Genomic DNA, 26,340 nt, shown 5'->3' on the forward strand with positions numbered 1-26,340 from the left:
ACCCCTGCAGGCCAAGCTCTACAGAAACTTTGACTATTCTAAACACCCTAAGCATAGATGACATGCTTGGGGCTCATTCAAAAATCCTTGCTCTGATCCCAGCTTTTAGGTATTCCTTTCAAGAACCCTGAGGGGCTGGAAATACTCAGAGACATTCCCAGTTCTTCTGAACAAATGCACCCCTTATGTTGCTGACCATTTTTGCATGTTTTTTCAAAGCACCAGATGTAAAAAAAAAAATGGTGAATTTCACATCTGTCCCTTTCCCACTGCTAGTAAGAGTACCCTAGAACAGAAATCTGACCAGGTCAAACTTCACCTAAATCCCCTCTGACATCAGACTACATTTAAGCAAAAGCCTAATCACTTTAGAAAGGCATTAATAGCCCTCGAGGACTTGGCCTCAGCCTACCTTTGCCACTATGGCTCTTTCCTCTCCTCATGGTACAGGACCTTCTATCTACACAGTTGTCACCTGGGCTTAATGCTGTCTGTTTTGAAGAGTATACTGGTGAGTGATTGTGAGAAGTTAAACTAAGATGAGGACCACAACTGCAATGACGATAGGCACATGAACAACTTCCATGTTAGCTGTTATTTTAAGCTATAATTTTAAGTATATTTTCTATATACTAAACTATTTATGACTTCATTTAATTTAATTCTTAAAACAAGCCCAAGAGGTAGGTACTGGTGTTCTTCTATCACACAGTGGCTAAGAGCCTAGGCCCCAGAATCCATTTGCCTAATTCAAATCCAGACACCACTACTTAGTAGCTGTGTAAAGTTGGGCAAACTACACCTCTCAATGCTTCCATTTCATCATAGAGAAATAGGGATGATGGTATTAAAGTGCTCTGCTCAACAGATTGTGGTGAGGATCAAATGTGTTAATGCATAAAAAGTGCTCAGAACAGTGCTCAGCACATGGTTAATGCTAATACTCTGTGTTACCACAGAGTGGACAATGCTCAAAGAGAATAAAACACCTGTTTGCTGTTCCCTCCCAAGGTCTTGCCTCTGTGATATAAATATAGACCTGTGCGGCCAGATTTGTTTTGGACAGGCACCCAATGTCCAGTAGTAAAGGGTCCAGGTTGTGGTCATTGTACCTGTCCTTAAGTGAAAGAGGCCACAGGATTAGTGTTTATATTGTGTGGGTTCCCAGTTTTAGCTACCATCCCAAACCTAAAATGCAATAGAGAAACTTCTGTTGACTTGTTCACCAGGTAAAAAGTATTCAAGATGCAATTCGAGATAAGAAGCAGCGGTTCAACTTCCTTGGGGAGGAAATTAGCCTGAATCCTTCTGTGGGTATCTTTATCACCATGAACCCAGGCTACGCTGGCCGCACAGAACTGCCAGAGAACCTCAAGGCTCTTTTCAGGTGAGCATTAGTTCTGTCCCACGTGATGACCCAAAGGGAGCCTGCTTTTATTTTTTCCACTGGAAAAGTATGACCTATATGTTAGAGGAAATTTGGAACATATAGAAAAGTAGTTTTAAGAAACCATTTTTAATGTTATAATCAGTAAAATGATTTTTTACTTAATTGTGTACTGTTCTTTACATGCATATTTTAAAGTCATACATTAGTAGTCTACATTTGTGGTCTACACACAGTTTTGTATTATTTTGATTTTTCATTTCATAGTCTATCATAATCATATCATAAATAGTTTCTTCTGTCAGATATTCTTAATAAATCTCATTCCATGATTGCATTTTATTCTATCAAGTTCATGGTCCACAATAAAGTTAACTAGTCTCCCATAGTTAAATATTAAGACAGTTTCTAACATTTAAAATAAATTCATGCATAATGCTGTAATACACATCTTTAGTCTTTTTTTTTTCTCCCTCTATGCATGATTATTTTCTTTGGCTGGCTTCCCAGAAGTGGAATTACTGAGTTAACAGGGACGAATATTTTTAAGGTTCTTGATACACATTGCCAAATTGCTTTCTAAAAGGAGTAGTGCTGAATTATACTGCTAGTAGTGATGCATAAGAGCACCTCTTTTCTTTTACCTTTGTTAACCGTGAATATTGCCATGTTTTAAAATCTTTATTTTGATAAGAAAACACAAATGCATTTCCTAGCAGGGGCTGGAATCTCTATCTTTTTTTTTTCAGAAAAGGCACCCCAACAAAGAAAAAAATTGAAAGATGCTTCACGGCTTCTGATTTTCTCCCTACTGAACTGTTACCTAAGAGAGATAAGCTGTGGGAGCTATGACAAAGGTGTCTCGTCTTAGGACTGAGAGGCCTACTGCTGTCAGGGGACATGGAGGCTTAGGAGGCAACTGGAAAACTCCCAGTGTACTCGAGTCCTTCATTTTTAAATTGTTCCCATGGTAGCAAATGCTTATATCACAAGAGTGGTATGGGTATCTCTTCCTCAAGCAAGTCTCCACTTTAAGCAAGAGCTTGTTGGAATTCCAACAGGCTGTCTAAACTGGTACAATAGAATATTGTGTTGTTTTCTATTTGTTTATACAAAGTACTTATGAAGTAAGCCGTGTGTTACACACAATAATGAAGGTGGATTATCACCCTGATAAAAATTATTCCTTATATTTTTTCCCTGAATTTAAAGAAAACGTGTCTATAGAAGAAAATTTGGGGAGGGAGGGAACCGAAAAATATTTGTAAAAACAATAAAGACAAATATCTACTTCTTCATTTAATTCTCATAAAGATCTTATGAGGCAGATATTATTAGTATCCTTCTTATACAGCGAGAAAACAGATGGATTCAGCAAATTGCCCAGGGTAGTAACCCTAGTTACTAGAGTTAGCAACAGTCCAACTAGCAAGTGGTAGAATCGGAATTTAAACCCAGCCAGTCTGACTCTAGACTCTGCTCCTCCTCATTCCAATCCTACCATCCAGAGATAATCAGTGTAACCATTTGGCATTCTTCCTTCCAATGTTTTGTGGGCAGAGTATTTCTTTTTCAAACTCAGGATCATAGCCTATATAGTTTAGTATCTTGCCTTCATTAATTAATGTCTTCCCATGTCATTAGATAATTTTTCTTCTACAGCATTATTTTTCATGGCTGTATTGCTTTCCATTGTGTGGAGACATACTTAACCTTATTTCATGATGCAAAATCATTTTGGGTTTCTAAGTATTTGATTGTTCCTTTGAATTTAAACGCAATAAAATAAAGAAAAAACACATTTGAATGAAATATTTTTTAAAATTTTGTATCAGTGTAGGGAAAATGCAATTAAGGAAATGTAACAACCTTAGGCTCCTATTACATACCTAATAAATTAATTAAAAACAAGTAATTTTAAAATGAAATGTTTCTAGAGCCAGAAGAAAAAAATCAAAGTAAATCCTTACATAATGTAGACAAAGATCCCCTTCTGTATTCTTATGTATGCCATTTTGTGACAAGGTGGGCTTAATAAGTATTTACTTTAACCCTTAGCATTATATATTTACATTTATATGCAAGTAAGTACAGGATAAGCCCTGAGTGTTCAGGCTTGGAGGATACATTTGTCTTGAGGATGAAGAACAGAGAGATTGTCAGTTTTCTGTAGATACCAAAAGAGATTCAGTTCTTCAATCTCAGCCCCTAATTCAAGATGACTTGCTTTACTGATCTGCGCCTTATGTAAGGCACACTAGACTCAAGTTACAAGACTTGAGTTGTAGCCCCAACTCCCTCCCTCTCTTCTAACATCATCCATCACCTTGGGCAAGAGAGTTCACTTTCTTTATCTTTAGTTAATTCAACTTTGAATTGAAAGTCTTAGATGAAATCATTGCTAAGGACTAAGGTTTTACACTCACGGATGCCTTCATTCATGATCTCAACCAGTGTCTCTTGTCTTGGACTGTGATTGGAAAACTGTCTTGACCCTCTCTCTCCCTGTACACAGGCCTTGTGCGATGGTTGTTCCAGACTTTGAGTTGATCTGTGAGATCATGCTGGTGGCAGAAGGATTCATTGAAGCCCGGTTATTAGCCAGAAAGTTCATCACTCTTTATCAGTTGTGCAAAGAGCTTCTCTCCAAACAGGTACACTCCCTAGTTAAACTGGAAAATCAGTCATGTGTTATTGCCCCACTCTGGATGGGTTTTGGGGCTCATGTATTAGGGAAACATATTAGAGCCTTTTCATAGAGAGTCACTGTGCCCATAGTTTATTAAAAGCTCTGAACACTTCTTTAATAAAGAGGTGTTGTTAAATATTCTATTTAAAAAATGGATTTCTGTGGTCAAATAATTTTTTTTAAATGCAGCACCTCATAGATCACCATCCTATAGGACACACTTGCAGTGGCCAAGGAAAACCCTTAGATGGAATAGTCTTTACCTGGAAGGACATAAGATGGGGAAAGCATTAGGAAGAGAGAGTTAGGCATTAAAGAGACCCATGCCTCTCATTGCTGCTTGTCCTTAAAGGTGGCTACTGCCTAGGGCAGATCCACTCACAGAAATAACACCTTAAAACATGACCAAAAACCTTCAAGGTTTATACCTTGGATGGAGAATTTCTTCATTGCTATCAAGCCAACTAGGCTTTTCTGGGCTGTTCCCAATGAATTTCACTTCCCTTTGGTGTTCTCTTATTTGGATCACCTTTGCTGTCACAACATGAGCTCCTTCAGCCCTGTTAAATCTGTCCAAGATAAATTTAAAAAAAAACAAAACTCTGCTGTTTTCTTTGCAGTTCCCAGGTCCCTTGCTCTTTGCTTCCTCTCTCTAGGTTATCTACCACCATTAACTTCCATACCAGTGACTTACTTTCATGACTATCCAAAACCTCTCTTTTGGACTCTGAACCTGTATATCCAATGGTCTATACCACAGCTTCCCCTGAATCTCTAAAAAGCACCTCCAGCTCAGCCTCTAAAGTGAATCCTCCTGCTTCCCTATACCCCACAACTACTTCTCCCGCATTCCTTGCTTCAGTATGAGGAACCATCATTTACTTGTTAATTCTAGAACCCTGGGAATTATCCTTGACACTTTTCCTTAATTCTACATCTAATCATGAATGAACTATCGTTCATTTTACCCTCTGGATATTTCTCAAATATGTCTCTTTCTTCCTAGCACTTTATTCCCTAGCACCCATGTCTCTTGCATAAACTCTTGGAAATGCCTTACTGCTAGTTTCTCCACCTCTGCTCTAGCTCTTCAAATTTGTACTTTAGCCACAGCCAGAATGATCATTTAAAAATGCACCTCCCCATTCCTAGGATAAAATCCAATATCTTTTTCACTGTCTGAAAGAGAGTGCGTTGGGCTCTTTCTCCTGCCTATTTCCACAACTTCAGTTCACAGCCCTCTCCATATCATGCTTGCTGTACCTACATTAGTCTTCTTTGAGTTTGGTATGCAATGAAAACAAAGGATGTGGTGGCTGTACCCAGGCCAAGGATCAGACTTCCCTAAAAAAACAATATTAAAGAAGACCTAAGGGAGTAGAATTCAGTCAAGCACAGATGAGAAAGAAGTGCAGCCAAAGCCAGAAGGAACAGGATGTCCATAGGCTCAGAAGAGGGAAGACAGTCAAAATTTCAGGTATAGCCACCACGTCCATTGTCTTCATTGCACACTGAGTTGTCTTTTGTAGCATACATCACAGCTCTAATTAGATAACAATCTGCTATGAAGTAAGTAGCAGAGCTGGGTCTTGAAACTAGGTCTATCTGAGTTCAAATTCTGTGCTCTGAACTGCCTACTCCACCATTTCTCCCATCAGACTGCTCTGAGACCTGATAACAGCAGTATGGTCCACTCTTCCAGAGTCTACTATCAGCACTTGTGACTATTGAGTTCCACCTTTGACAAAATTTTTTAAAAATGATTTTTAACTCCTTTTCTCAGAGTTGGAAGACCTCCAAGGTGGAGTGTATAAGCTCTGCCTCAACCATCTCTAAGAGTTAACATGGCTCCCTCCTTGATGTACAAGGGGTAGCTAGATAGTTTGGGATAGTTTTAATCTCCCTGACCCCCAGTTCCCAGTTTGTTCTGTGTCTGCTTTGTTGTCATCACAGCTAGAAAAGTAACTAATGCTAAACTAGGAACCAGGATCCCAGGATCATGATTTCCTACATCATTCTTTGCTATGCCTCTGCCTTGGCCTCAAAAGTGATCTAACACTGATGTGATATCTATAATTTTGCGGACACTAGCCTGAGCTTATGGTGTTCTGCATCCCAGCAACTCTAGTCTAACCCTCGCTGCCTTCCCTCAGGATCACTATGACTGGGGCCTGCGAGCCATCAAATCTGTGCTGGTAGTGGCAGGATCCCTGAAGCGAGGAGACCCTGACCGGTCTGAGGACCAAGTCCTGATGCGCTCCTTGCGAGATTTCAATATCCCCAAGATCGTGACTGATGACATGCCAGTGTTTATGGGCCTGATTGGGGACCTCTTTCCCACCCTGAATGTCCCTCAGAAGACAGACCTCAACTTCGAAGCTGTGGTTAAAAAGGCAGTAGTGGACCTGAAGCTCCAGGCTGAGGACAACTTTGTGCTCAAGGTACACATGGGTTTTTCCCTCCCAATATTTGTCTCTTAAGTCATTTCTTGGATGGTGGGTTATATTTCATCCTTGATCCAAAGAGTTGCTTTAGATGTACAGATATTTATCTACTTTGTAATAACCACAACACGGCACTCATAATGTGGAAATGTAGAATGCGTGCTGGGAAAGGCAAGAGAAAAACAGAGCCCCAACAGTAAGGGAATTCATGGTCCAATGGGAGGAATGACAGTCTGCTCTGTTATAGCATGTGTTCCTTTCATGTGAATTACTTTGTACATGATAATAGAAAAATGATATAACATGAAGTGATATATAACAGAAAAGTAATATAACATGGAGGCCAGTTTATATGTACTCTTCTTCTCTTATAAATATTCTGATGTGATCAGAATCAGGCTTTCTACAATTAAAGAAGAAAATCTTAAGATGGTAGGCAGAATAACACCACCTCCCACAAGATATCTACAGCCTAATCTCCAGAATTTGTGAACATGTTATGTTACATGGCAAGGGGGGATTAAAGTTGCAGATAGAATTAAGTTTGCTAATCAGCTGACCTTGAGATTGGGAGATGATCCTGGTTTATTGGGTAGCCTAATAAATGAAAGAGGGAGGTAGGAGAGTGAGTGTCAGGGTGATGCCATGGGATAAACTCAATCAGCCACTGCTGGCTTTGAAAATGGAGGAAGGGACCACAACCCACAAATGTGGGCAGCCTCTAGAAGCTGGAAAAGGCAAAATAACAGATTCTCCACTAGAGCATTCAGAAAAACATCCCTGCCAACACCAAGATTTGAGCCCAATAAGACCCATTTTGGACTTCTGACCACCTAAAATATAGATAATAAATTTGTATTGTGTAAGCCTTTAAGTTGGCAATAATTTCTTATAGCAAGAATAGAAAATGAATACATTTAGAATAGATATAGACCTTAAAAAAAAAAAAACCCTAAAACTTTAGTACAACTAGTTTCATAGCTGTAGGAACCATAATGGTTTGTGCTATTTTCTAGGGATGCTCAAGGCAGCAGAAGATATTTCCCTATATGTTAAAACAGTAGAATAATGAAGAATGCTCCATTTAGATTAGAGCATTAGTTGTGATTAAAATGGTCATTAGAAGAGAATATGTCCATGATCTATATATTGAAAAAAAAGCACAGGCCTCCAGATTTAAGGTTTTAAAGGATTAACAGACATGAGGTCGTTGGCAAATTCTCTAATGATTTAACTGTGCTAGAATTTCCGTTGGAATTAGAAGGCAATGTTGAATTTTTAGGGCTTAGGATACAAAATTCTGTACGTTTGAGTGACCTGCCCCAATCCTGTTTTCCCATAAGCCTGTTATTTTTACTGTGCAATTTTGCAGCAGTTAACATTTTTAGGATGCATAAATGTTACAGTAGAAGTTCCTGCACACAAATAACTATGCCTTGGAGCAGAATATGACAAGTCCCACAAAAGAGGGTTCTGGAGTACATGGACATGGATGGAATTTTTTCCTGTAAAATAATATCTTTAAGAATCAAATGAACATCACTTTAGAGTTCACAAGTTGTTTTATATTCTGTATCACATTAGGTTCCCCAAACCCTCAAGACAGGTGACACTTTATAGATGAGAAAACTAGGATGCTATTACTTCTCCAAGATATTCCATTAATCTGTTTCATGGGAGGCAAAGTGCTCCCCCTTGAGGAACGGTTTTACAGAAGAAAACAAAGCATTACCTGGTCCTTCACAGTTGTAATTGTTTTTGCCAGTTTGCCCTTCCTAACTCCCAACCTCTCTCCTCGTAAGTTCAGTGGATAGATTTTTTAAGGGTAGGGATGGGCAGGAGGGCTTTCCAGATAGAAGGAAATGGTCAACAAAGAAGTAGGTGGGGAATCATAGAGATTGTACCAGCAACAGCAACAAGTCCAGTATTGTTAGAGAAAAAAAGGTTTGGGGATGGTAGTGGTGGGGAGTGGGCAATAGGACTAGAAAGATAATATGGAACCATGATATCGAAGGCTTTGAATGACAGGCTGAGGGGTTTCCTCTTAAAGGGTCTGATCTTAAGAGATGCCCCCACCCCAACCCCAGAAATGAATTAAATCCAAAGAGGTTCCTAAAATGAAGGGCACTGGAACTCATGTCTTAGATCAGGACAGTGCACATCTTCTCAGGCTCTCTAAGAGTCTGCTGAAGCAATATGACCCTCCTTCCCCATTTTCTGCATTTTTTCCTATTTGGTATCTTACCCTTCCTTCCTGTTTATTTGTTGGTAGGCTCACATTGTGTTTTCTTCCCTTCTTTTTTATAATCACTTTCTGCTCTCTACTAAAGGATCTCAGAAGAGATGATGTTTTCTACCCAGTTTTTATTAGCACTGTCCACTAAAATTTCTGAAAGTTAATTCATCAAAAATCCTAGTGAGGCTTTGATTTGAGATGGCATCCTATGATCCCTTAAAAGCAATAATATAAATTTAGTGTTTTTAGATTTCTTGTTTTATTTTATTTTTAAAAAGAGGAAACTGGGAAACGAATATTACAATAAATTTCTGAAAATATGAAGAGAGCATGAAAGCAGGTTGACAGATCAAACAGAGCAAGAAAGGACACGGCCAGCCTGCCAAGGAGAATCCTAGAGAAGCTCTGGGTTTGGAGTTGGTAGTGAAGGAGGGCAGGGATGAGAAAGAGAACTGAAATAGCCAGAGAGGTATCAGTAAGTCTGTTTACCCTACAATATTGCCACTTGGCTCACCAGATTCTTCTCCCAGCTCCCCATTCTAGTCTTTAGTTCCCAAGAATGCAGACCATGCACAGCCAGGCATTTAACACATAATCAAAAAAGAAAAGTCTGAGGGAATTTAATAAACTCTTTGGGGGAAACTACGGCTGCTCTTAGGATACTAGGGCCACCTTTTAAAAAAAGCTCTTCCATTCTGTTTGGGACCCTTGGCCTGAAGGTCAGCCACCCACTCACTCACCCACAAGTGAAAGGACAAAGACAAAGGCCAAGATCTGACCTTGTGCAGAGCTCCCTCTTTGTCCTCCCACCCTGGAGACCACATATCCAGCATCCTAGCTCCTAGGAAACACAATGAAGCTCTTCATTTAAACTCGAGACTGGAGAAAACCAGCAACATGAGAGAAAGACAACCAATTGACCGACAGACACACACACACATTCACAAGCACACATACACATATAGCAACTGATCCTGGTAGAAATAAGAAACAGAACATTTTGAAAGTTCTAATTAGTATCTTGAAGAAATTTAAGAAAATTGTATCCTTAAAATAAGAATAAGATGCTATAAAAAAAAAACTCTTGGAGAATTGGAAAGAGCCTTTTGAAATGAATTGTGTCATTGATGACACACAAAATTCAGTGAGAGGACTGGAAAAAAAGACAAGGAAGTCTCCTAAGATGACCTATGTATGTATGTATGTATGTATGTATGTATGTATGTACATATGTACATATATGGGGTATAATAAATTTATATAATGTGTGTATAATGAAATATAACATAAATATATGTATAATAAAATATAACATAATATGGATATTTAATACGGTATATAATATATATAATACACAAATACACACGAGAGGCAGAAAGTACAAAAGGCCATATGACATACAGAGGATCAATCTAAGTTATGCAACAAATTCTAGAAAGAAAGAACAGAGAAGACTTGTTAGAGCTGGAGAGATGTGTGTCCAGACTGATGGGCTCAGTCAGTTTGGAACAGAGTGGATTTAAATGGACTTATACAAAGACACATGATAACAGAATTTCAGCAGTCAAGAGTCAAGAGAAAAAAGTAAAAGTTTCCTTGTTAGGTGATGGAGTAGTAGTACAGGTGACCCAAGGAAGGAATGAAATTCAGAATGACATCAGAACGTCTCATCAGCAATATCAGATACTAGAGGACAAGGACACCATTCTTTCAATGTTCTGAGGGGAAATTATTTCAAGACTAGAATTCTATATAAACCAAATTATCATTCAAGATATTTTCAAAGAGCTATATGTTTTACTTCTTATGCACCTTTTTTGAATAGGTTATTTGGGGACATACAACATCAAAATAAGGATGAAAAACAAGAAAAAAAGTCATGGGATTGAAAATATCAAGAGTTAAGGAAAGGAATCACAGAACGAGAGCTATTAGCAGACCGAGAAAACAATCAGCCAAAATTAGAGCAGGAAGTCTGTAATGTCCAAGAAAAATGACCTCAAAATTGAATATATTCAAATCAAGAATAGATTAACAAGACGAAAGTTCTTATATATTTTATTTAACTTCCAAGTTATGGGGAAAGGAAAGCAATTAAAAACACCAAGAGAAAAAAGAGTCATGGTCTAAATTTTATCTTAAAAAGTAAATGTGACCTGATATTGATGAACATATGTAGTGTAGGAAAAGAGTATCCATTCGACCTTGGATTGATGCCTAGAACATTCTTAGTTAAGTCATGACACCAGGCCCATAGAAAACACAATATATTCTAGAAAATTACTTTCTTTTGTAGTGAAAAATATCTATAATCATAAAAATATAAGCCACTATTGTTTTTCAACTCTTAGAATCATGAAAAATATAGCACACCTAAATATAAGTAAAGAATAGAATGTAAATGTTATCAAACATAACAATATAAAAGTATAATGTATCTGAAAGAAGATAGGCTATGGAAAGATAGAAGGTAGCATAGGGATATTTATATATTTATCTTACAAAAGATACTGTGAAAAGTTGACAGATTCATAATAGAAAATAGAAATAACCCATTTATCAGTAGATAAATGAATAAACAAATGTGGTATACTTATACAATGAAATCTTATTCAGCTATAAAAAGGAATGAAGTACTGATACATGCTACAGCCTGAATGAGCCTTGAAAATATCATAAGCGATTTATAGGAAATGTCTAAAATAGGCAAATCTATAGAGGCAGAATGTATATCAGGGGTTGGATAGGGCTGAGAGGTAGGGATGGAGATCGGGAGTGACTGCTAATGAGTATGGATTTTCCTGTTGTAGTAATGAAATATCCTAAAATTGAATAGTAGTGATGCTTGTACAATTCTTTGAACATGCTAAAAAATCATTGAATTGTACACTTTAAAAATGTGAATTTTGTAGTACGTGAATTATATCTCAATAAAGCTGTTGAAATGAACAAAAAGGTAGTGATGGAACTAGAACAACTTCAAGTCTGTCTAGTAGCAGGGAAAAAAATCTGAGAATATAGTAATAGTCTCCATTCAACAGCCAGAGTACCACTGCCTCTTCCATTCCCTCTGCCCCATCCCCTCCTCATCCATATTTTTTAATGCAATGACCTCAGGTCAATTTCATTTTTAAAATTGCTTCCTTGTGCACTTAGAATAAAATTTCAAGGACCAGTTCCTACATATCTGACCCAGCATACCTCTTTTACCTCATGTGATACCACCCTCCCTTTTTCCTTTCTTTTCTTTGAGCTCTCTAAGCTTACCTTAAGGCTTTAGCACTTACTGTCACTCTACCTGGAATGCTATTCCCACTGGTCTTTATATGGCTGACTTTTTTCAATTGTATGTTAGCTTAGATGTCAGCTACTCAGAGACCCTTCCTGACCACTTTCCCCATCCTTATCTGGGAAGATCCTGTACTAAGTCCCTGAAGGATGAAAACAAGAGCCAAGATTGAGATTCTCCTCTGAGTGCTTTTGGGCCCTGAATCAGAAGAACAGCAATGGCTTGGAATAGAGAAGAGAAAAATATTGATGGTATAGAAAATAAAACTCTAATATCTCAATAAATTATCCAGCCACAATGGAAGCTAATCATCTTGCTCCCCAGAATAGCCACTAATCTGCTACCTTCATGTTGAGCCTAGCAGTACCACTTTCCTAATTCCCTTGTTGTATGATTCTAGAATGTTTTTTAACACCTGTATCACTTAAAATTTTTTTAAAGAAATATATGTGTTATTACCATTTTTTAAATGTAGAATAAACAAAATGTATGGGGGAAAGTTTTCTACTGTTCTACTACCCTGTCAATATTTCAGTACATTTACCCTTCGGTTCACTTTCCTCTGCTATTAAGGATCTTGTGGTGCAAAATATGAAGAAACGACCTATAATAAAGTTCACATACTTTAGGTCATGACCTATAAGACCTTTCATGAGGGGGCCAATCCAATCTTTCCAGCCATCCTTCATATTTTCAGCAAATATTTGTTGAGTACTTCATATGTGCTAGGTTCTCTGCTAGACACTGGAAATAGAGATAAGAATCCCAGCCCTGCCTGCCTTCAAGGAGATGGTAATCTCATAGGGAGACAGAAAAGTAACAATTGCAATATTGATAAGTATTAACATAAAGGATGTAGGTATGGGGCACCTACCCTGGACTAAGGGATGTGTAGGGGCAGCCAGAGGAAGAAAGGAAAAAGGATAACTTCTGAACAGAAGGCACAGTATATTGAAAAGCATAGACACAAAAAAGAACATCGTTAAAGAACTCCAAGTAATTATCTACCTAGAATGTGCATGTTGGGGGATAAAAGATAAAACTGGAGGATGCTTGGGGCCAGGCTGCATACGGGTCTTGTAAATCAGTCTAAGGATTTTGGATTTCATCACCAAAGCTATGGAGAAACACTGAGGGAACAGACTGATGGCAGTGACATCATCTAATTTTCATTTCAGTAAGTGTATACAACAGTGTGGAAGAGTGAGCACGAGGGCAAGCTATGACAAAAGTAATGAAACCTTCAAGGCTATCGTTGTCCCCAGGAACTCATTGGCTCCAGCTTCATTGAACTGTCTGACCAACCACATCATGCTCTGCCACACCACAGCCTTTGTTTGTGCTCTTACCTCTGCCTGGAATGTTCATCTTCTAGGCAAACTTCTCCTCATTCCTAAAGCCTCAGTTCAAATGCCTGCTCCTCTGTGAAGCCCTTCTTATTCCCTTTATCTTTACACAATCAATTGTTTCCTCTTCTCTATTCCCATAGCACTTTATAAATAACTTTATTATGGTACTTATCACTTTACATTACAATAATAATGTAATTATGTAATGTAATAATAATAAAAATTCAACATGACTGCATCATACTATGAGATCATGGAGGAAAGAAGAGTCACCTCTGAATCTCCCTCAACTGGTATACTCTCCAGCACTTAGTTGATGACTAATAATTATATGACTGAATGATAAATAAGTGAATAAATGAATTATGTTGCCCTCCATTTAGGACCCATCTCATTTTATGGTGAGTAACCCTTCTTCTGTTGACATGAAGTCTCACTTCAGACACCAGCCTGACTCACAGAAGAGTAGGTGAGTAACAGGTTATTCTCTTTGGCTGCATTTTGTGTCTCCCCAGGTGGTCCAGTTGGAGGAACTTCTGGCAATACGGCACTCTGTGTTTGTGGTGGGCAGTGCTGGCACTGGCAAATCTCAGGTGCTGAGGTCCTTGTACAAGACCTATCAGATTATGAAACGCCGTCCTGTCTGGACTGACCTCAATCCCAAAGCAGTCACAAATGACGAGCTCTTTGGCATCATCAATCCAGCCACACGAGAATGGAAGGATGGTAAGAGTGGGATACCCCTAGGAGAAAGTTCTTGCCATATACTCAGAGCCTGCGGCAGGCTTAAATATAGCAGGGTGATGTGAAGAGAACACTGGACTGATCTGTTTGGGATGAGAGGAGGTGAAAAGAATCAAAGAAAGGAAGAAACTGATTTGGGCATGGAAGGAAACCACAGCTTTTCAGATGTTCTCTTTCCTTGGAGACTCTTCCAACTGCCTTTGAGAGAAGGCACTTAAAAAGGTTACAGCAGGGCAGGCATTCAGCTGTAGTTTAGTGACTCTATAGCACGAGTCATGGAGTCTCTACACTGCTTGGAAATGGGTTTAAGACATGAGTAAGGAGGGAAGGTATGCAGCTCATTCCCAAAGGAGTGGTGTAGTCCAGCATCCCACAGAGGGCACCTCTCGCTATGAGCATTGCCCCATGAGTGATGGGGAGGCTGCTAAAGAAGACTGTCTAGGCCAGGTTCTGTTGATGCTGGCGACATCATTCACCTTAGAAGAGTCCCAGAACCACAGTCTCTTCTACAGCAATTCAGAGTTCTAAACCCATGTGTACTTGATGTTGACTTCGACATCACTTTCAAAGACTTAAAAATCACAGATACATGTTGGAAAAGGTCTCCTGTCAACTAGGAGGGAGCAGAAAAGAAAATGGGAGAAAACTCCCTATAAGCCGATGGGAACCTCTTTCTAGAAAGTCTCAGCTCCCTCCTAACATCTTAATGTCTGACTACATCAGGGTCAAGCTGTCTGGATTTCACTAATTCACGGCCTTCAATCAGAAGTCTAAAATAAAGGGATTTAACAAGCAGCTCTCTAATTTTTATTTTGCTGACTATTAATGAGGCTTAGCTTCTTTTCCTTCTTATTGGTCTTAGTAATTGGCTCTTTTGTAATTTTATTTTTCTCCATAATTTTCTTATCAGTTTTTAAGAGTTTGTTTAATATCAAAGATATTAACCTTTTATCTGTTTATATGCATTACTGATGTTTTTTCTCAGTCTACCATTTGTCTACTGACACTTCTGGCATATTTACCATGCACTTTTTATTTTTATTATTCTTTTCCTAGCTTAATTTAACAGACATTTAATTTTTTACAGTTCTGGAGGCCAAGTCCAAAACTGAGCTGTTCGCAGGACTACAATCCCTCCAAAGACTCTAAGCAAAAATCCTTCCTAGTTCCTGGTAGTTGCCATCAGTCCTTGGCATTCTTTGGCTTGTTGATGCATCGCTCTAATATCTACCTCCATCTATACATGGCCTTCTCCCTGAACCATGCACTTGTTAAAATAGGAAATTATGTCTGTCTAGTCTTCTTAGCATCTGGGATTCCTGTTTAGTTAATAGCTCTTTCTAACTTTTAGCTATAGATATAGTATCATAAAGTTGGTACTAAAGATTTTTTTTACATTAACATTTTTTATCCATCTGGATTTATTTTGGGGCTTAGTATGAGACAAAGTAGAGAATCAACTTTATTTCCTCCCAGATGGATAGCTGAATGTGCAAGCACTGTTTATTAAGTAAACTATCCTTTCCTTCTGAATCTAAATACCAGCTTGTCGTATATACTGGGCTCTGATTCTCAGTTGTCTACTTTGTCCCACTCACCTATTTATCTAATCCTATACTAATGTAATTCTATTTTGGTTATAATTATTTTACAACATTGTAATATATGATGAGGTAAGTTCCTCCTCAATATATTTTTGTAATTTTCTTAGCTAGTCTAAGGCATTTCTTACTCCATATTGAATTTAAGCTCACATAATATAATTTAAACTTTAATTGTGTTGGAATTTTAATTACAGTTTTGTTAAATAAATACATTAAATATGGAGAAATTAACAAACAAAACTTGTAATGATCATAAATATGTGTTTACTAAACAAGAGAACTTCCAAGTTAATGGACTATATACCATTTTAAAATTTTTAAGAAAACTTAAAAATGGAAATAAAGTAAATTATATTAATAGGTCTTTTTCAAAGTTAGACAGATCTGGTAGACAAAAAAATAGGTGTAGACATAGAAGAATTTAGAAATGCATCATAAAACTCAATATAACATAGTTATAGAATTTTATATCTTATAAATATGAAAATATTCCTTTCATGGTTGGTTCATGGAACATTTCCCCAAATTAAAAATTTAGTTGGCCACAGAAGAACCATAATGAATCCAAAAGTATCAATTCATAGGCCACATTCTCTGATAATAATGAAATATAACTAGAAACAAATAGCAAGAAAATTATGAAAAATAATTTTACTATTTGCAAATCAAGAAATACTCACTTAACCTCTGAATTAAAAGAAAATTAAATTTTAATCCCTCTAGGAAGCAATAAAAAAAAGAATACTTCATACAGAAATCTCTGGACACATCTAGAGTCAATAGGAGACACTTTAAACTCTCTTTATTCCAGAAGGTAGGCTGAAAATGAAGTCAGTAGCCATCCTAAGAAATTACTTAAAGAGTAATAAATTAAACTGAAGAAAATTGGGGAGAAGAAACTAATAAAGATAAAAGCTGAAATTAGTAGGAAGGGACCAAAAATTATAGCAAGGATAAATCAATATAAATATTGGGGTTTTTTGTATAAGCAAATAAGTCCATTGTGAGAATAATTAATGGGGGGAAAAGAGTAAAAGTATATAAGATTAGGAATTAGAAAGAAGATATAGTAAATATAGACAAGATTAAAATAGAAAAAAAAACAATTAAATGACACATATTTGAAAAACTAGAAGAAACAAATGATCCCCTAGCAAAATATAAATTAATAAAATTTGCTCAATAGGAAGTAGAAAACAAATAAACTAATGAAAAAGAAAATTTTAAATAGCAAAACAAACAAAAAAGATAATTTCAGTCATTTTAAAAAGACACCTTTTAATTTATTTTATGAAACCAGAATAATCTTATCAATCTTTATGTAGAAGCAAAAACAAAAACCCAATTTCACTTATTAACGTAGATTCAGAAATTCTGAATAAAATCCAACAGTATTTCAAAAGAATAATACACTTTAACCAAGCAGAATATACTCCAGGAAAATGAAGATAGATCAATTATTTTTTTAAATATAACATACAGAATTGGCAAATTAAAACAGAAAATTATTTGATCAATCATTTGATGCTAAAAATTCAGTAGCTGTTCCTAATTTTTAAAATTCTAAGTAAAATAAGAATAAAAGAAAATCTCTTAAATATGATATTTTTTGCCTAAAGCCATAAGGAAAAAGAAACATTCTGAATGATGAGAAACTAAAGCTATTTTTATTAAAAGCAGGAATAAATCAGGGAAACCTATTATCAACATTATTATTTAACATTGCTTGGTGGGGTTCTAGAAAATGCACTAGACCAGAAAATGGAATGCATGATATAAATTGAAGGAAAGCAGAAAATTTATTTTCTTGCTGATTATACAACTGTATACCTTGAAAACTCAAGAGGCATTATTGAAAAATCACTAGACTTTTTAAGAAAATGTATCAAAGGTAACTAAATATAAAATAAACACATAAAGTTTGGTAGCTTTTCTCTATACTAGCAGTAGCCAGGCAAAAATGGAAACATTGTGAAAAAATTCCCATTTACAAGTAAAAACTATGGTATGTTTAGGAGTAGATTTGGCCAAAGAGATATATTGAAAAAGCCATGAAACTTTACTAAAGAACACATAGCAATATTTGAATAAATGAAAAGACATGCTATATTATCGATTAGGGAAGCTTAGTATCATAAAAATCAATTCTATCTACAAAAGATATAAATTTCATGTAATGCCTATTAGAATCACACTGGGCCTTCTCTCAAAGCCTACATTCGCCAAGATTCACCTGGGCACAATTACTAAGGATGGAAACCTTACCTAAAAAGTTTTTATGTAACTCCATCATGTCACAGTTGCCTGTTGAAATGATTCACTGGGGTCTCTTGTTATTTAAAGAGGTAGTTCTGTCAGGTTTTGTTGTTGTTTTGCTGCTGTTGTACATTTGCAAAAAGTCAGACTGGAGCACAGAGTGGACCTTTGGGCACTGCCAGATGTTTGGTAGAATAGAATACAAAGCCTGTTCTGACCTGCCTTTTCTATTTATACCAACTCTGAGTGTTGCAGCCAATAGGGAAAGGCTGTGTATTAAGAAAAAGACTGATGGTGAAAGGGAAATAAGTTATCTGTGGCTCCTTTCAGGATTGTTCTCTTCCATCATGCGGGAGCTTGCCAACATCACCCATGATGGGCCCAAGTGGATTTTACTGGATGGTGACATAGATCCAATGTGGATTGAGTCTCTGAACACTGTCATGGATGACAACAAGGTATTGAGAGGGAAGGGAAATTTCCACAGCACCCCTACTCATCTATAAAACTGGTCCCCTAGGCATATCTTGATTCCACACAAGGCCTGGCCCTGATTAAGGAATTATTGACATTATCTTTATTTAAAAATTTTTCCAATTTTATTGAGATATAATTAACATATACCAATGTGTAAATTTAAGGTATACCATGTGATAATTTGAAATACATTTATAATGCAAAATGATTATCACAATAAGATTGGTTGATACCCCTATAACCTCATGATTATCTTTGTGTGTGTGTGGTGAGGATTTCTAAGAGCTGCTCTTTTAACAATTTTCAAATATACAATACAGTATTGTTAACTATAGTCACCATGCTGTATATTATATCCCCCAAATTATTCATCTTTAACTAGGAGATTGTTCTCTTTGATCACCTTCACTCATTTCCTCCCCTCACCCCACCTGCCCCATCGCTAGCAAGCATCATTCTACTCTGTCTCTGTGAGTTTGTTTTTTTTAGATTCCTCAAATTGTCTTTCTCTGTCTGGTTTATTTAGATTTCACAGTATCTGTCTTTCACTGTCTGACTTATTTCACTTAACTTTACGCCTTCCAGGTCCATCCATGTTGTCGCAAATGGCAGGATTTCCTTCTTTTTTATGGCTAATATTTCGTTGTTGTGTATGTGTGTGGAGGAGGTATATGTGTGTATATATGTAAATGCATATTTACATATATACACACATCTTCTTTATTCATTCATCTATTGATGGACATTTAGGTTGTTTTCATGTCTTGGCTATTGTAAATAATGTTGTAATGAATGTGGGAGTGCAGGTATCTCTTCAAGATCATACTTTCACTTATTACCAGTGTCTTTAATAGACATCTCAGAACTGATCCATGCAAGTGACAATTTTCACTTACTTCAATGGCACTGCCATTGCTCACACTGTTTTTACTGTTGTTATAATTAAGAATCTTCTGCAAATAGATTAATTTAATATTTAAAGCCGAAAGGAGTATTAAATCATCTATTTAAATCTTTTTTCTTTACTTTTTTCTTTTTTTTTAAATAAGGAAACTGAGAATCAGATATGTTTTGAACCTGTCAGACATCCTAGATGGTGACAAATCTTTATTCATAGAGAGCATATTTTATTTTTTATAAACAATGAAAACTAACTGAATGCCAATAAAGTGGCTTTTAAGCTGATAGCTGCTCCTAAACTTGTTCAGAAAGAACATCCAGATTAGAAGTTGTACGATGGCTTCAACATTTACAGATTCATTAGAATAAATGTATGCTATCCAAGAGGGACTACTTTAAAAGAAACAGCAGTGATATGAAGCCTAAGCTTTTTTCCTTTAATAATATTATTATTCTAATATGGTCTAGTTCATTTGAATCATTGACATAAATTTAAACTTTTTCAATAATTTTTTTCCTGATTCAATACACGCATGCACACACACACACAGGGATGGAGATAGAGGGCATACAGGAGGAAAGAGAGGATTGTTGCAAAAAAACTTAGAAAATAATTATACAGTTGACCCTTGAACAAGTGGGCTTGAACTGCATATGTCCACTTATACACAGATTTTTCAATTGACCCTCTCAGTTCAAATCCATGTTGTTCAAAGGTTAACTGATGGTTGGAATCTGCTTATGTGGAATGCTGGCTTCAATTATATGCATATTTTTGACTGCATTGGCAGTTGGCACCCTTAACCCTTGTGTAGTTTGAGGGTTGACTATAATCACAAAGGAAGAAAATAATCACTCCTAGTTCCTACCAGAAGTAATCAGCCAGAACCCCACCAGTTGGCCATGCATCATAACTCTTTTCTACTTGGTGTGTCCCTCCTTGTTGTCTTCAGGTGCTGACCTTGGCAAGCAATGAGAGAATTCTTCTGAATCCCACAATGAGGCTCCTCTTTGAGATCAGCCACCTGCGCACGGCCACACCAGCAACTGTCTCCAGAGCAGGTACGGCCTAAGAAACGGGGGGAAAAAGCTCAGTTGAAGACAGGTGTCTCTAGCATTACATATGATATTGCTGGCTCTGAAGAAAGCTCCAAATAGGAGCCAAATATCGATCTTCCAAAACTCTGGCTTAATTCACAGTCCTAATGTACATCCACAAGGCTTAGCTCTAAGGCAAGGCCCATGTGATTTTTTTTGAGGAATGTTATGGTAATGGGAAAGGAAATGGCCCCTGAGCTGGACAACTGTCCTCTGTATATAAGTGCCTCAAATTAGACTACTTTTAGGCCAGTTCAAGCCTCCATGTTGGTGGAGATGACCAAGCATTACAATTCTTACTACACCCTAGTGAAAATAACTACTTTATAGCTTAACTTTCCCTAACTGCACTGCCTTGTTTGATCTCTACAATAAAATATCAGACTCCCTTTCAAGGACCTGTGCCGAGGTTGGAGAACACAGGCCAGAAGAACCATCTCTCTCAGTCTGTATTTGTTTCATAGGGCTACCATAACCAATTATTAGAAACTTGGTGGCTTTTAAAACAATAGAAATTTATTCTCTCATAGTTTTCAAAGTCAAATACCCGAAATCCTTCCCTGTACATTCTAGTTTAGGAATTCCTTGGCTTATGGCCCTATGACTCCAACCTCCACCTCCGTCTTCATGTGACCTTCTCCTCGGTGTGTCTTTTGTCTCTGTTTCTTATAAGGACACTTGTAAATGTCTCACTTAGATAATTTAGGGTAATCTCCTCTCAAGATCCTTAAGTTAATTATATCTGCAAAGTCTCTTTTCTCAAATAAGGTCACATAGGGATTAGGTAGGCATATCCTTTTAGGTTCACCATTCAACCCACTATACACTTCTGCACCATGATGACTATTTCTAATCATTCATAGCCTTTCTTTCCTCCTGAGCCTATACTTGGCCTTGGGATCCTTAATACTGCTCTTTATCAGCTAATATCATCAGTTAATTTTCTAAACAGATAAAATAACTCTCTGGGGTGAAAAATACACTGATATCTGTGGAAAATTCACTGACAATATTCCTTATGCTCCCAGGGATCCTGTACATCAACCCAGGAGACCTAGGATGGAACCCTCCAGTTAGCAGCTGGATTGACAAGAGGGAAATCCAGACAGAGAGAGCCAACCTAACCATCCTATTTGACAAGTATCTTCCAATCTGCTTAGACACACTCAGAACCAGGTAGGCCAAGAAATAAGGAAGGTGGCAAGTTAAAGCAGCAATAAAAAGCATGTTGGGTCATAATTTATATCCCAATAATGTTCTTTCTGTCCTGTCCCTGAAGTCAGATGTCTCTAGACCATTCCCCTCCAGGCATGGCAGATGGCAAAGAGGAAAACATAGTAGGGTGGCCATGAAATGCCTACTATAAGTTCAGGCAAGAAGTTAGAAAAGTGAAGAGGAGAAGATTTTAAATACCTTTTGTGAGTGCCACATGAGTGTATTCTAAAGAAGCTGTAAGCTGCAATATCAGAAAACAATTCTGGGTGGTCCTTCAGTTTTCAAGGCATGCAGCCGGCCCTCCTACAAATGATATACAGGCCAGATCAACAGGCTTACAGGTGAAGATGACACCTGTTAGTGACATATGGGACCCACTTCCTGTTCCTGGCTGTGTCTGTTACAAATATAGTTAAAGAAATGAAGGAAAGCCCATTAAGTACTCAGTTTTCTCATTACTCATGGAAGTAAGGCCTAGACTATTAGACCACTCGAAAGCATTGTTGTAAGGACTGCAACTAGGTTTAAAACAAGAGCTAACACAAAATACTTCCCCAGAGAAAATGTTTTCAGTGTGTTTTAATTGATGGAACTCCTCTGAGCTGAAGTTGTGGAACCTCAGAATTATACTCACTTTGACTCTGACTTCTTGACAATTGAGGAAACTGTGAAAGGAGTGAAACTACTGAAATATTTACTCATTTGGTTGCAGTTGTCCACATTCTCAAGGAGTGAGAGGGGATCATCAATGTTCAAAGAAGGGGAGAGGAGAGGGAGAGGATATTAAAGGAAGGAAGATGAGAAAAGAAACTTTCTCAGGAGCATTCTGTGCCTTTCTTCCTTCTCTACAAAGGGAGCTGGCCCAAAAATAACTGATGAGAAAATAGGCTTAAGTAGCACCATGGTCCTCTGTAATCCCAAAGAACTTGGTAAATCATGAGTCCACTACACCCACGTGGGTTGCATAGCCGTCCAACAATGCCTCTGGGATGGAAAATGCAGGGTTTTTTTAGCATATTGGGTCTCTCTTTGCAGATTTAAGAAGATAATTCCAATCCCAGAACAGAGCATGGTACAGATGCTGTGCCACCTTCTTGAGTGTCTCCTGACCATGGAGGACATCCCTGCAGACTGCCCCAAGGAAACCTATGAGCTTTATTTTGTGTTTGCTGCCATCTGGGCTTTTGGTGGAGCAATGATCCAAGATCAGGTAAAAGGATATTCTGAGGTTGACACCCACATTCAAGTCCACAGTGGCAAAAGCTGATTTTCCAAAAAAGGTTTGGAATGTGGAACTGCTAAATGTCAGAATTAACATGAGAGCATCAAATTATTTAGTTATCTACCCGCTGCACTGCTAAACACATCAGTCCCCATAGAAAGTCATGTGGTGAAACGAGATTGGAATGTATTTGGATCTGTTGCTTTTTGAGTTAGTGAATGTTTCCTTGATTTCATGGAGAATTGCAGTGTTTGAGTTTGAACAACTGGAGGTATAAGTACAGTACTTTTCAGGGTGATGTGTATTTTATAGGCAAAATGATGCTGTGCTGTAGAAGCTTTAGTATGAGAAATCCCTTTAGCCTTCTACAAATCTTCCAGAATAAGCGTGTGTCAACCTTTACCAGGCCAGAGTTAACCATCATATCCCATAACCCTGAAACACAGATCTGTTCATAGAAGTTTGAACCAAAGCTTACTTGAAATCTAGGGGTAGGAAACCAAAGTAGTATCTATCTTATGGTGTTGGCTGTTGTAGCCTCATGCTTTAGGGGCAGGGATGTTGGCCTGGAGTATCTTGGCATCTTATTCCTTAATACTTATGCATTCCTACCCATGTATATACTTAGTTTCCTCCAAATAAAAGGTATTTTATCTAGAAACAACATATTCGAAATTATGCAGATTGGTCTTTTACAATCAACTCTAGCTGTCAGAAAATATCTTATACAGGTTAAGAACATGGACTCCAGATATGAATTGCAACTCTGCCACTTATTATCTGGGGGATATTGACAAGTAACTTAACTTCTCTCTACCTTATTTTCCTTATGTGAACAAAAGAGATGAGGACGATGATAGTGAGGATGGTTATGAGGATTAAATAAATGGATGCTGTCCTAACTGCCCACTATGAATATGGGCAAAGCACTTAAGATGGTGCTGACACACATATGTGCTTATTATTAATATTCTAGTACCATAAATATTCAATTTCATAGCAAATATCTGATGCCTCTCTCACAACAGGAGATCAAACCAAGCTATGGTTGTTAGAGAGTTGTGATTTACTCTTGCTGGCCTGGGTTGATCGTGTGCTATTTCGAGGAGAGAGGTAAAAGTTTCAGCCTCCCAAAGTAGAGATGAGCCAGAAAAATTAACAATTAATTTAGAATTAACGATTAATTTATTTTCCACTTTCTCATCCTCTGATTGTAACATTCACCTCACTTCCCATCATTCCTTAACATGCCTTAGTGCTCAAAATTCAGAAAGCAGTTCTCACAAGCTCTTGGGACATGTGAATTTCTCCATCTCCCTCTCCAGAGTGAGATACCTTTGAGAAAAGGGAAATCTCTAAGGGCAAGAGGGTGCCTGGACTGGGAATATGACATTGGAGAGTTTCATCCTCTGTTCCACAGCCCTTAGAGCTTCTCCATGGACTGCTTCTTTGACATCTTTACATTTTCCCTATGAGGCAAGGATACAGTGAGTCTAGCAGGATGTGTGAGACCTCACTGAAATGCACGGAGATCCGGACTGCTTAGGTTATTACTTTCCATTGAATGAAGTCCCTGACCTTTCAGCTGCTGAAATGTCAGACAGCAACCACTGCTGGACCTCTCTCCCATGTTGGTGCCGAATGAGCAGCGAGGTATCAGGATGAAGATACTTGGTCAATTTTTCTATCTCTATATAGAAAATTTTTAATCCACTCAACTCTTTAAAAGCTGAGGAGAAAGCACTTCTCTAGGTATCCTGACTCTTTAGCACTTGGAGCTGTAGGCAGCCATGCGGGCACATAGGGAGAGGACAATAAAGAAAGCTTTTAACAGTGGGGAATTTCCAAGACCCCTACATCTGTATTCATGTCAAATACCAAAAATCCTGCTCTAAATTGAAAAGTAGGATGTTGGCCAAAATATTTACATCAGAAACACCAAGGGTACCTACATTTAAAAAGCCGTCATCAAAGCAAAGCAAAAATACAAAATACAGCCCATAGCTGAGTAGAAGATCCAATAATAAAGAGGGTACTGGTAAATGCTTTGTAGCAATTTCAGGAAATGATCTCTTAGAAGCAAATGATCTCTCAGGGAGCCCTATACTGAAAGACCGAAAACCTGTGTTCAACTGCCAACTCTGCCATATGCTTCTAGAGGTATAACCTTTTGAGTTTTTGTCTTTTCAGATATAAATTAGAAATAATTTTCACTAGCCAGGATAACTTAGAGCATTGTAAAGAACAAATGAGATGATGTCTCATGCAAAACTCTGCTACACTATACCAGTACAGACTTAGTGTCATCAAGTTCAAAAAGCAAGAAGGGGACCAGAACATTGAGGTTACTACTGAAGACACACCAAAACTGTCGACACAAGAAAGGGCCGCAGGAATGACTCAGCAAAGGAGACTTTGTCTTTATAGTGTCCAATTATAGTAGATGGTGAGGTCAAGGGTCAGATACAGGAGAGTGATACAATGTTGGGCAATCCAGCTAATAATGGTCTGGCTGAGAAACTGACCAGGTAGCTCAAGGTATAATTGAAAAAAAGAAAAGACTTTTTTCAGAGGTGGCCCTTGTCTCAGATTTTTCATACAAACTTAAAATTTGATAATCATAGAAAGTTAAATGTCTTCAAGAATTTTTTCCATGAGTTAAAAATGAGAATTTTTTTCCTAAGGCTTCTGATTGCTGAGAGCAATATTGAGATAATATAGTGTCCCCTGAATCTGAATTAAAATCAGAAAGAACAGCAAACAAATCTGTTCTTACCTTAGGGCCTATTTTCATTCACATTTTACGGTGAAAGAATTCTATTCTACTTACCTAATTGACAACAAAATAAGGAGTGCCATTTCTTTCAAGTCCAGACTCATTGCCATGTTCCTAGTTCCTTGGTCTGTCCAGCCTTTGAACTCCATCTTTGTTCTACCCTCTAAGAATGTTTCTTAAAATGCCCAATCTGGGCCTCTTTCTTTTCTAGGATTTTTCCTAGATCTGTATGTTCAGAGTGGATTTGTTACCCCAGAAGGTTGCCAGTAGTTCAAGTATGTTTTGTGTACATACACAATTCAGCAAATGGTAGCTTAGACACAATAAGATAGTTCGAGTACAGAGCCCTATCCTTAGGGGCTCGTGATTTAATATGTATTCATGTAAATTGTGTCTCCACCTATTCCTTCTGTCAGAAGACCAGTATAGCTTTGTCTCTGCTGTCTCTAGATTTTAGAATTTTAGCTCTTGAAGGAACCTTAGAAATCTTCTTTTCTAGGATCTTCATTTCAGATGGGGAAACTGAAGCACAGAGAGCAGAGATTTGCCTGTGGTTATGTACCTGACTCCCCTCTGAGGCGTCTCACTCAACTAACGACCCTCTGCTCCCAGGTGTCAACACTCACCATTTTATTCATTTCATCTTTGGCTGCC

The 26,340-nt window shown here is 37.6% G+C and overlaps 1 protein-coding gene across 3 annotated transcripts in view; it reads left to right on the forward strand.

Moving 5' to 3' along the window:
* The window catches only part of DNAH9 (dynein axonemal heavy chain 9), a 310,371-nt gene that overhangs the window by 125,042 nt on the left and 158,989 nt on the right, over positions 1 to 26,340 (forward strand). For all 3 annotated transcript variants that reach the window (XM_039847368.1, XM_039847369.1, XM_039847370.1), the window contains 8 exons: positions 1,230 to 1,387; positions 3,903 to 4,041; positions 6,230 to 6,517; positions 13,910 to 14,120; positions 18,329 to 18,456; positions 20,329 to 20,437; positions 21,502 to 21,649; positions 22,724 to 22,898. In XM_039847368.1, coding sequence (XP_039703302.1) covers positions 1,230 to 1,387; positions 3,903 to 4,041; positions 6,230 to 6,517; positions 13,910 to 14,120; positions 18,329 to 18,456; positions 20,329 to 20,437; positions 21,502 to 21,649; positions 22,724 to 22,898 — 1,356 coding nt within the window. The remainder of the gene's footprint in view (positions 1 to 1,229; positions 1,388 to 3,902; positions 4,042 to 6,229; positions 6,518 to 13,909; positions 14,121 to 18,328; positions 18,457 to 20,328; positions 20,438 to 21,501; positions 21,650 to 22,723; positions 22,899 to 26,340) is intronic.

The sequence above is a fragment of the Pteropus medius genome, unplaced genomic scaffold (genome assembly GCF_902729225.1).
Source record: "Pteropus medius unplaced genomic scaffold, Ma_sr-lr_union100, whole genome shotgun sequence".
NCBI classification, from domain to species: Eukaryota; Metazoa; Chordata; class Mammalia; order Chiroptera; family Pteropodidae; genus Pteropus; species Pteropus medius.